Source organism: Dreissena polymorpha, chromosome 1 (genome assembly GCF_020536995.1).
Source record: "Dreissena polymorpha isolate Duluth1 chromosome 1, UMN_Dpol_1.0, whole genome shotgun sequence".
NCBI lineage: Eukaryota > Metazoa > Mollusca > Bivalvia > Myida > Dreissenidae > Dreissena > Dreissena polymorpha.
This window is the reverse complement of record NC_068355.1, coordinates 44,209,772-44,222,477: the sequence shown is the minus strand read 5'-3', so window position 1 is coordinate 44,222,477 and position 12,706 is coordinate 44,209,772. Positions and strand designations below refer to the sequence as shown.

General features: G+C 34.7%; 1 protein-coding gene across 1 annotated transcript; it reads right to left on the bottom strand.

Moving 5' to 3' along the window:
- Positions 1-3,245: 3,245 nt before the first annotated feature.
- Positions 3,246-10,600, bottom strand: LOC127878795 (swi5-dependent recombination DNA repair protein 1 homolog). Its single transcript, XM_052425326.1, has 4 exons — positions 10,469-10,600; positions 9,308-9,477; positions 8,017-8,175; positions 3,246-6,997 (listed from the first exon to the last, which is right to left on the bottom strand). The coding sequence occupies exons 1-4, from the start codon at positions 10,573-10,575 to the stop codon at positions 6,705-6,707; spliced, it is 729 nt and encodes a 242-aa protein (XP_052281286.1). The 5' UTR covers positions 10,576-10,600; the 3' UTR covers positions 3,246-6,704.
- Between the last annotated feature and the right edge of the window lie 2,106 nt (positions 10,601-12,706).

Here is a 12,706-nt window from a genome sequence, read left to right as displayed (position 1 = left end):
TCAACAAGAGCTTTGTCACAGACGTGACGCATTGGCACAGAATATTTTGCATGTTGTCTTCACATAAAACAGCGGACACCATGCTCAATGTTTAAAACGCACTAAGTGACCCCGTGACCTAGTTTTTGACCCGGCATGGCCCATGTTCGAACTTAACCTACACATCATCTAGATACAACTTCTGACCAAGTGTGGTGAAGCTCGGATGAAAACTACTTGAATTAGAGAGCGGACACCATGCTGAATGTTTAAAACGCTTTAAGTGACCCCGTGACCTAGTTTTTGACCCGGCATGACCCATATTCGAACTTGACCAAGACATCAAGAAGATAGGATGAAAACAACTTGAATGAGAGAACGGACACTTAATACGGACCGACAGACCAACCGAACGACAGACAAACTCACTCCTATATACCCCCCATAAACTTCGTTTGTGGGGGTATAATTACGTTTAGATTTTTCTAGTTCAGAATGTTCGACTCGAAGATCGGAGCTATTTCAGGTCTGATTACAGGGTTATGGCAATTCTCGAGTTATCGCGGTGACCATGATGAGATTTGATTTTAAGATTCACATGTATGTTTAATAGCTACCGGTATAACTGATATGTTTTTGTCTTGTTTCCATATCATCGTATTTTTCCAGTATAATCAATCTCGATAAAAGCAAAGGCGATATAGTATTGGAAAATTGGGCATTCAACAATAGTACAACACCAATACGCGGTGATCATATTTTAAACAGTATAGTATTACAAATTCATTTTATTTGTAGTATTAAAAACTAAAAAGTCATTTTATTTGTCATGTCTCGTATATATCATCAATTTAATCATAAACTAAAATATAAAATGTATGTATTTGTCTTGGACTTGCATGCACCAACAATCTCTGAAACACAGAAGTGAACAAATAGCTCGTGTATGATGGTTAATCGACAGACGTGCTTGGATGAAATGATTGTTTGTTCTTGATAATTAAAATGCTCCATAACTCTCGATTGATGGACTTTTAAAAAAGCAGGAAAATCTATCGTTTCTAATTATTCGTGAACATTATCTCCTAGTTATATGTCCATAGACGTGCTACGTTCAGGATAAATTATGATATAAGAGCTATTTATCTTAATTGTGCTTCAATATATAAACATAACTAAGTTCAAGCGTCAGATTGCAAAGTTGGGTTGCTGTAACATACCGCTGAATATAAAACGATACTAGCACTTAGGATTTATATGATGGAGCGTCTGTTACATTCATTGTTTTCCATGAACGATCAGGCATTGCATGCTGGTCAAAAAAGCAGTTAAAATAAAACACTAAAAAGCTACAAGGAATCTTTAATAGGGCGCGATTGCAAATCATCAGTCAAGCAAAATACCATGTGTCATGACATTTTCCAATGCACTTTGTATATCCTACAAACTGATCGACAATATGACCAACAAGCAAATTCGTTGAATTGATATCCCCCGCTTATATGCTTCTGGACACAAAAGCATTATATTTGACACTAAAAAAAGCATTTTTTTCAAGATACAACGGGCCATAACTCCGTTATTAACAGAAGGTGAACAATGCCATCTAGCGTACATCATCCTCTTATCCATATACATACTCATATCAAGTTTCAATGAAATCCGCCAAAGCACTTCCAAGATATGGCTCCGGACGGACGGAAAGACAGACGGACAACGCCAAAACAATATCCATCCGCCTATGGCAGGGGATAAAAATGGAATGAACAGTGCATTTTAGAAGAAATTTGCATGGGTACTGTTTGTAGATGCAACCGTTACGATTCAGCAAGATGTCTGTAACAGTTGTCCACTTTTGAAGCTTGCTATTTTGCTCGCTTGTTTTTAATTATCATGCTTGATTTTATCTTATCTAAACTGCATTTCAAAAACTATTTTAAACATATTCAAATGTGCTTTGCAAAATTCTAGATGAAGTTAAATGTAGTTATAACAGAAATATCAGCAGAAATTGCGGATCCTTCCAATAAATGTGTTTTGTTTGTTGATATTTTGTTAATGGTTAAGTGTAAGCATACGAACAATAACGTGTGGTAATATTTCAGTGGAAGATAAAAGGACAGGAACGACCAGACCATTACCCAATGGTACCGACTTTGTCATTGGTATTGGCTTATTTATTCCAGAAATTTTGCCCTGTTCGTAACGAAAGGGAAATTGCAGTCTTATAATACTTTAGTGTTCACCATATACGGATACTGTCTATAAAGTTTCATCTAAACGGATCACGGGCTTTTGAGATTTTACACGGAAAGTACATTTGACGTGCAGTATGAAAAGTGTAGATTGTAGGAGTAACGCAAATCCATTGCGCGTTCAATATTTGTAAGACTTGATATAATGAACTTCCAGGAGGTAAATAAACCTCCACATGGAATTCGACTAAATCATGAGAAATATTAACAAGCGTTTATGATTATTGTTCTGCACCAAGACCTTCATAATGAATAGAATTCATATCATAATATCATAAACTTTAAACTTAACAATATACCAACATAATTAATGCGGTGCTTGCGATTTGAGGTACATGTAATCATTAAGAGAGTATGCAAAAATTGTATTACGGATGTACATCGGTACTTCCATGATTTATACTTGTTGTATTACAGATGAACATCGGTACTTCCATGATTTATACTTGTTGTATTACAGATGTACATCGGTACTTCCATGATTTATACTTATTGTATTACAGATGTACATCGGTACCTCCATGATTTATACTTGTTGTATTACAGATGTACATCGGTACTTCCATGATTTATACTTGTGATGTTAGTTTTAGCAAATGTAAGTTTAAGTTCTGGCTGTATAGCCAAACAATAGGCTAGGCAATAACAAAGTTTAATGATACAAAATAATAAGTATTAAAATAATAAGACTGCATGCTTAAGTAGCATACTGTAGATGATTGATAGTTAATTTATGTATGATATTTCAGCAAATGTTGCATAATACACGTCTAATAATATTTTATGTACAACCAATGAAATACTTAACTAAATCTTAAAGTTTCAACTTCCCAAAACTGCGATGTTTTAAAATATTAATCAATATATTGCTGTGTGTAGACATGAGTTTATATACAGATTATAACTAAAAATCAAACCATATATGTATACATATTTTTATTACATATTTAAACAAAAAATATATACCATATACAATAATGTTTATAAAATTTGAAAAAGGAAACAAATATATAAACACAAAACTTATGACTAATACAGCATTTAGAACATGATAAATGAATAAGACAACTATTTATATATTTTATGCGATAATTAAACAGATTTGCATGTTATTTAATTAAAATGGTGTTTACAAATCAATGTCATAACTTAACTGTTAAGGATATAAATTGGTTTAATTGTTTTATTTAATAAAACATAATTTTTAAATTGTAACTTGGTTTTCAAAAGTTAATATTGCAGGATGTAACTTTTGAACACGGAAAACTTCATGATATAAACAAGAGGGCCTGAAATGCCCAAAGTCGGTCAACTGAGATACAAAGGAACTTACCTGCTCAGTGCATCCCCAAGATATCATTAGAACAAATGTTCTTATCAAGTTTCATGAAGAGTGGACTAAAAATGTAGCTTTTAGAGTGCTAATTACTTAAACAAGGTTTTACTATAGCCATATGAGGCTAAAAATACCCCGACCCCTGGCGGTCATGTTTTACCAGCCGGAACACTTTTTAAATTCCTCCAAGATATCATTGGGACAAATTTTCTGACCAAGTTTCATTAAGATCAGACAATAAATGTTGCCTCTAGAGTGTTGACAAGGTGATGTAATATAAAGAAATATTTAGAAACATGAACCGCCCCATTGCATGTTTTTCAAGCAACCGGTACCATTTTGGAACTCATCCAATATATCATTGAGTCAAACCTTTTTTAGAAAGAAAAATTGAATGTCATGGTTACATAAATATGTGACTGAGCAATCAATCTCTTAAAAGTAGAAATTAAACCATGCAACAAATAAATAGAGGCTTTATATTTCTTATCTGACTTCATAGCAGAGGGAAGTAATTCAAATAGGTGTTAACAAAACACAGCATTATTTGAACTTTAACCTAGTGGTTTATAGTTATAACAAACGGTTATAACATTGACTTTTTTTTAAACTTCATTTTATACTATGTATTTTAATATTACGAACTTAAGTTATTGTTGAATATGACCTTTAAATAACGAATGAAACCATTATATGATGCCATACCCTGCACATGCTTCTGAAAGTAATTGTTCGTATATATTTTATATTAAAAAATTGTGTATACATATTTGTAAGTGGTCAATATCTTAAAGCACATTTTACTTATAGAAAACTATACAAATACAACATACAATAAAGGCACACTATAAACAGGGTATACAAATAATTAGTGTTTTCAAATACAATATATAGGTTCTGTTTGTGTCTGAATATATCTGCATATAAAACATCATTAACATGATGCACCTGTGAAAACAATTGCACTAATCTGGTTTGTCCCAAGTACTCATTAAGTTGTATATGGTATTTCAACAAACTTTAATTAAAGCACTTACAGCAATTGACATAATAAAACATTAAAAGTTTGTTCTCAAGTCATATGAAAAATGACTGTTAAAATAAACTTTCAAAGGCAAAAATAAAATCTTTACCAATATAACAAAAATATTCATATATCTTAAAACAGGTTTGGCGTGGAAAACAACCAAATCATAGGAATATTGTTTTTTAAATATTTTGCTGAGAAAAAGTAAAGAATAATAAACATAAATGCCCACATTTGTTTGTATAAAAAAAACGTACACTATGACTACAATTAATGCAAAGATATCACATATGTGTTTAAATGTATTTCGTAAGGCTAATTACTGGTGCAACCAACATGTTCAAAACATTACAACCTTTATTACATTGAGCAAAAGAAAACAGAAGGCCAGTTGAATAAGCCAGAAACAAACAGAAGAACAAATGTGCATACCAGTACATACTTTGATAAATATGGAATAGCAATCTGCCATTACAATGTTATGACAGACACATACATGAAGCATATACGATCATTAAAATATAATACAATTGAATATACTAGAAAGCAAATTGCTTAAATATAAACAATTAAAGGAATGTATATATAAAAATGGAAATTGATTAGGAATATACATTTTATACAAACATATATACAAACAGAAACATGATTCCCACATAAGGAAGTATATACATACATATCATATATCTGTACACATCATAGTTTCAAATGACCTGTTAGCATATTATTAGATACATTTATGCCAATTTGTATTCAAAGTTTCATAAGTATTAACTTCTTATTATTTTATCCCAATTAGAACAGTCACAAACTTCTGTTATTAGTAAGGGTCTTTATCATTTTTCTAATTGATAATTTCAGTAACATAAAAATGAATATTTCCATGCAGTTAACGGGCCAGATTAGTCATAATCATCTGGAGTTCATATCATTCACTGATTGTTAATAAATGTATAATATTATGAGGATTCCTGCAAAAGTTAAGAAGTAATTACGCTGGTAACACTTAGCCATTTCTGTTTGTATTTTTTGTTTGTAATAATTCCTACAACATTCAAAAGATGGATGATTACTTGCCATGAGACAATGTACAACCACAGTATATGTACCTTGATTTCTATAAAGCGAGAAATTGACTGTAAAATTACTGAAAACTGGTTATACCTAAACATATGTATTGCTGCTAGAATGTATGTTGAATATGTAAAATAAATGTATATAAAGATTATTTCAATAAATAATATTTCTCCGTCATTGAAGAAAACACACAATGATGAAAACTCTTCATTTTAATAATTTTCTTTTTTAATTATTAAGAATAATTTACAGCATGTTTCATGCTGCATTATGTAAACCATGGACCATTTAACCAAAATAAATAAACTTTACTACAGCACACTCTTCTTTGGGCCAAGAGAATAATAAAAACACTACTAAAATCCAAGATTTTGCCACTAAACTCTTTCTTGTCCATTTGAACTATTTCAATATGTTAGATTAAAATACAGATCATAAAAAGTAATTCCACTTATTTTGGGCGTTGTTGTACAAAAAAAGATGTAAAAGTTTATTGAATTTCTTCCAGCATCACACATGGCAAATGATTAACCTTGCATACATTTCACTTAATTACAGAACAATGCAGATATGTGTTTCGCAAAATAATTTCATTGACTCCAGAGAATAAAATCACAAACCTGTTATTTTTTCCACAACCTTAAATCACAAGAGGTTCAGCCATTACAGAAGAACATAGTAGAATAAGCTAAAATTCTTTACTCACTCATATAAACATTGCAATATTTAATTAAAGCTTTAGTAAGTGTATCTACTTTAGGAACAAGTTCAATAAACATTTCTGTTCGCTAACCACATGGTAAAACATAGTCTAACCTTGGTTAATTAACAACCATGAACTTATCAGAACATCACCTGACACATAATAACATTTCAGTAAGTTGCAGCAAAAAAACAACAACTGATTTACAATTAAAATATATAAAAACTGTACAATAAAATTTTCTAAACAAAAATATTTTTGCATAAATCATTCTAATAAAGAGATTACATTATATAATATATGAATAAACACTATTTTCTTTTTATTTTACGCTATAGACTCATTTTGCTCCCCTTTACTTCCTGGCTTCATTAAAGGAGATTTTTCAGGGTCATTTAAAACTTCCCCATTCTTTGCCATATCTCCTCCGCCTGCTTTCTTATCATTGGAATTATTCTTGCTTGTAGTAGGACTCCTTGGGTTAATTTCTGTCTTTGCATTCACTTCTTTTTTGTCTGGTTTGATAGAAAGTTTAGGCTTTGGAGAGGGAACTGGTTTTGGTTTTACATGCATGACTGCTGCAACTGCTGTGGATTTCTGTGGAAGATCTGCAGACGTTCCTGAAATATGATTGCAATTTAATGTCTGAAACCTGTTCATGTCTTCTGTAAATTGTTTTCATCAAATTAAATGAAATGTCTTATTTTTTTAAACATTTAGACTGGTTATCAGCTTTCAAAATTGTCATGGACTGAAATTAATGCCTATCCTAAATAATGTAACCCATATCTGGAAAGTTTAATGAATGTTCAGGTAGCAGTGAATGAGTGAAAATAGCTCAAATAAGGATTTTTGCATTTTTGTTCAAACAAAGCCCTTAAGCTCTGAAGTGCCTGGTTATCTAACATTGCCTCCATTTAATATTAGCTAACATTTCCAGAAAGTTTGTTGAATATTCAATTAAAACAGTAGGAGTGCCAAAATGTGAAATTATCTTTTGTATAAACAAAGGTAAACAACTCTGAAGAGCCTGATGCAAATTGGCTATTTATCAAACTAGGTTTCCATTAAATGTCAACAAACATTTCCAGAAAGTTTGGTTAAGATTACATAAAAACTGTCCGACCATAAAAGAGCAGAAAGCCACCTGTCCCTCCCTCCCTCCCTCCCTCCATACACGCATCTATATATCCATCCATCCATCCATCCATCCATCCATCCATCCATCCATCCATCCATCCATCCATCTATGCATCCATCCATGCATGCATGCATCCATCCATCCATCCACCCACCCACCCAAAACCCTGTGGTGCATGCATAGATCCATCCATCCATCCATCCATCCATCCATCCATCCATCCATCCATCCATCCATCCATCCATCCATCCATCCATCCATCCATCCATCCATCCATCCATCCATCCATCCATCCATCCATCCATCCATCCATCCATCCATCCATCCATCCCTTCCTACCTCATACCCTCCCTCCATTTAAATATTTTGACTTACAGAAAATGTCAATATCATAATCAGCTATGGAACTTCATTACAGTAGTTTTGTGCATGTTTTGTCAGACCATATGGAGACATGTCCACAGACCTTCCCATTAACAAATCTCAATGCCTAGATACCTGTGGCTGCACTGGCAGCAGGGGGAGAGGGAGCCATGGCTGAGGGGGGAGAAGGCAGGGGTTGTGCAGAGGTAGGAGAGGTTGGGGAAGTAGGCTCAGAGTTCGGTTCATCCGACATCGGAGAGCCAGGAGGCATCAGCTCATCTGTGTAGTGGTAGTCTGAAACATACGGCAAAAAAAATCACAGTTATTTTATTATGCACACATTCATATGAATCCAGTACGCCCTCTCTGCAGGATTGATGGGAATTGTACAGTTAGACATCAGCACGCAATATAAAGTCCTTCATGGGTTATGAAACTGGCTGGAAAAGAGTGTTTTTGGTAAACACCATATCAATCAGGATTACCTGCTTGAATGCATTTAATGCTTTCAGTTTTACAAGCTTTCTATTAATTGTCAAATCTTCAGATCGTGTGTTTTCAAAATGGAAAGCTTTCTTTTGGGATGTTTTTTATGGGTATTAATAATACTTAAAATGACGTTTGAACTCACTTGTTTGATGGGGATGGAGGCCTAAATATACTTAACAAACTTGATTTTTTAATATAAACTAGAGCTTTGTCACAGACGTGACTAATACCCCCACATGCCGCATTGACACAAAATATTTTGCATGTTGTCTTTGGCCCATGTTCGAACTAGGCCTAGACATCATTAAGATACACCTTCAGACCAAGTGTGGTGAAGATCGGATGAAAACTACTTGAATTAGAGAGCGGACACCATACGCAATGTTTAAAACGCACTAAGTGACTCAGTGACCTAGTTTTTGACCTGGCATGACCCATGTTTGAACTTGGCCTATACATCATCTAGATACAACTTCTGACAAAGTTTGGTGAAGCTCGGATAAAAAGTACTTGAATTAGAGAGCGGACACCATGCTCAATGTTTAAAACGCGTGACCCCGTGACCTAGTTTTTTACCCTGCATGACCCATATTCATACTTGACCTAGACACCATCTACATACAACATCTGACAAAGTTTGGTGAAGATCGGATGAAAACAATTAGAATTAGAGAGCGGACACTTAATACAGACCAACCAACAGACAGACAGACCGATCGACAGACAAAATCACTCCTATATACCCCCCTAAACTTCGTTTGCGGGGGTATAATAATTCACATATGCTTACAACATAATTTGTTTTGGGCAATGAAAGACCAGCTATGTCATACACTGGAATTAAGTAACAAATCAGCTCACTAAATAAAATGAAACTTTTTTCAGCATGAACAGCATTCACTATATTATTCTTTTGTTCCACCCCACATGTGCCTACCAGTGCAGTTTTCCATGTTCACGTAGGTGGTTTGGATGTCTGCTGTGTGCTCTCCTTGCTTCATGGCCTGCTCTATCATGTTGATCATCTCTGTCACCTCGTGTGCCAGCTGGCTGAAGTCTGGACGCTTGCGGGGTTCTGGGTGCCAGCACTTGCGCATAATTGCATACCTGACCAGAAAAAGGATATGAGTCTGACAATCGGGGTTAATGCATATGCATTAAGATTCGTCCAAAATTTTGCATGTGCAGCCAGCAAAGGCTAAACACAAACAACACTTTCCGCCTTGAATGTATTTTTCGTTGAAAGGAAGTTTCTTATTAGCAAAAATCAGTTTAGGCACAAAGTGTAAGGCCTTATTTGCCTGTGCAGACAGCACAGGCTTATCTGGGATGATTCTTCATGCACATGCATTGAACCCGGTTTTCCCAGAGAGGGGCTTATACATATCAGATTTGCAAAGTTTTAAAACTTTGCATGAAATGCTCTTGTGAGGATGATATTCTGCTCATGACAGGTTGCTAGGGTCCTTCCCAGTTGTGGCCTAGTCTGCTCATGACAGGTTGCTAGGGTCCTTCCCATTTGTGGCCTATTACCAAGAAAATATCTGATATCTAAATTATTTTGCCTAAATTTTGTTGTAAAGAAATAATAAAAAAATACATTTTATTTGTGTTAACTGATTTTATTCAGTATAAGAAGTAAATTTCAGTAGGTGAATGTTCAGGAAAAGAGACCACATATAACTTGTAAATTATGTATTTGAAAGAAATTAAACTTACAAAGTTTTGTAAGTAAAAAATGGAAATATTGGTTAGATATTTCCCAGCACCTAGACAAACGTGATACCTTATTTCAATTATGTAATAATTTATAAAAGCCAAAACAATTCTTAATGTGGCCACATAATTGTATAAAAAGCTTGGTTTGCGCTAAGAAACATTTATTAGTAGCCGAAATTTATGTTAGTTAAAATTGTTTGCTTAAAAAGCATGAAAATCTGCTTGATTTTAAGATAATTTATAATGATGTAGTAGTCATTTTAGTAGCCATTTGCTATTTTGGCTACTGGTAAATAGATAACATAGATAGTAGTCTATTCCCATGCTGTTATTACCAATTGAAATTTCAATATCAAATTTGATGTTGTTAGTTACTCACAGCTGGTCTGGGCAGTACTGGGGCTGGGGCATACGTCTTCCATGCTTCAGGTACCGCACTATGTCCCAGTTGTCCACTTCAGGGTAGGGGTTCACACCCCGCGTCATCAGCTCCCACAAGACAATGCCAAATGACCACTAGAAATAGGAAGGAAAGTATGAAACAGCAAGAACAGATCAATGAGAGGTGACAGTTAACCATCTTTGATTCAGTGTTAAAACAGTTTTTACACACAACTAACAACATATGTTTTTTACTTGGGTTATTTGTAGTAATGTAAAGTTGTTTATGCCTATCTAGTAATCATTCATCTCATGAACAATAGGTTATTGATAAGAATTTTGAAATCAACTGGTGAAATACAATAAAGTCGCTCACCTGAGATAACAAGATATTATTGGGAAAAATCTTCAGACCAAGTTTCACGAAGATCGGAAAATAAATGTGGCCTCTAGAGTGTTAACAAGGATTTACTATAGCCATATAAGGAAAAATGCTCCGCCCCCTGGCAGCCATGTTTTTCAACCAACCGGCATCATTTTTGAACTCTTTCCAGATATTATCGAGATGAATCTTTTGACCAAGTTTCATGAAGATCGGACAGTAAATGCCTCTAGAGTGTTAAAAAGATTTTATTAAAGCCATATAAGGAAAAATGCCCTGCCCCGTGGAAGCCATTTTTTTCAAGCAAACATAATTATTTTCAAACTCATCCAAGATATCATGGAGACCAATCTTCTGACCAAATAGCATGAAGATTGGACAATAAATGTTGCCTCTAGAGTGTTAACAAGGTTTTACCATAGCCATATATAGCCATATAAGGAAAAATGCCCCGCCCCTGGTGGCCATGTTTTTTAAGCAACCAAAACCATTTTCGAACTCATCCAAGATATCATTGGGACAAATCTTCTGACCAAGTTTCATGATGATTGGAAAATAAATGTGACCTCTAGAGTGTTAACAAGGTTTTACTATAGCCATATAAGGAATATAGCCCCACCCCCGTGGTGGCCATGTTTTTCAACCAACCGGCATCATTTTTTAACTCGTCCAAGTTATTACTGGGATAAATCTTCTGACAGAGTTTCATGAAGATCGGACTATAAATGTGGCCTCTAGAGTGTTAACAAGATTTTACTATAGCCTTATATAGCCATATAAGGAAAAATGCTCCGCCCCTTGGCGGCCATGTTTTTCAAGCAAACGTAACCATTTTCGAACTCATCCAAGATATCATTTAGACAAATCTTCTGACCATATTTCATCAAGATTGGACAATAAATGTGGCCTCTAGAGTGTTAACAAGGTTTTACTATAGGCTGCATATTAGGAAAAATGCCCCGCCCCCTGGCGGCCATGTTTTTCAACCAACCTGCATCATTTTCGAACTCGTCCAAGATATTTTTGGGACAAATCTTCTGATTAGCAATATATAGCCATATAAGGAAAAATGCCCCCGCCCCTTGGCAGCCATGTTTTTCAAGCAAAGGTTACCATTTTTGAACTCATCCAAGATATCAGTGGGACAAATCTTCTGTCCAAGTTTCATGAAGATCAGAAAATAAATGTGGCCTCTAGAGTGTTAACAAGGTTTTACTATAGCCATATAAGGGAAAATGCCCCGCCCCCTGGCGGCCATGTTTTTCAACTAACCAGCATCATTTTTTGAACTCTTCCAAGATATTAGCGTGATGAATCTTCAGAACAAGTTTTATGAAGATCAGACAATAACTGTGGCCTCTAGAGTGTTAACAAGATTTTACTATAGTCATACGTGTATATAGCTATATAAGGAAAAATGCCCCGCCCCTTGGCAGCCATGTTTTTCAAGCAAACGTAACCATTTTTCGAACTCATCTAAGATATCATTGAAACCAATCTTCTGACTAAATTTCATGAAGATTGGAAAATAAATGTGGACTCTAGAGAGTTTACAAGGCAAATGTTGACGCCGCACAACGGACAACGGGCAAAAAGCGATCACAAAAGCTCACCATGAGCACGTTGTGCTCAGGTGAGCTAAAAACACGTTTGTGAAACACTATGTCCCCCCATATATTTGATCTTTGCCTTAAAGGATGACCTTGACTTTCACCACTCAAAATATGCAGCTACATGAGATACACATGCATGCCAAATATGAAGTTGCTATCTTCAATATTGCAAAAGTACTGGCAAATGTTAAAGTTTGACGATTTTGACTCATTTATATGACATTTGACCTTGGAGGATGAC

Coding starts and splice junctions, on each gene's coding strand:
- LOC127878795 (XM_052425326.1), bottom strand. CDS start 10,575: ATGACGCGGGGTGTGAACCCCTACCCTGAAGTGGACAACTGGGACATA. Junction 9,478..10,468: donor CAGTACTGCCCAGACCAGCT/GTGAGTAACTAA, acceptor TTTTCTGGTCAG/GTATGCAATTATGCGCAAGT. Junction 8,176..9,307: donor GAACATGGAAAACTGCACTG/GTAGGCACATGT, acceptor CGTATGTTTCAG/ACTACCACTACACAGATGAG.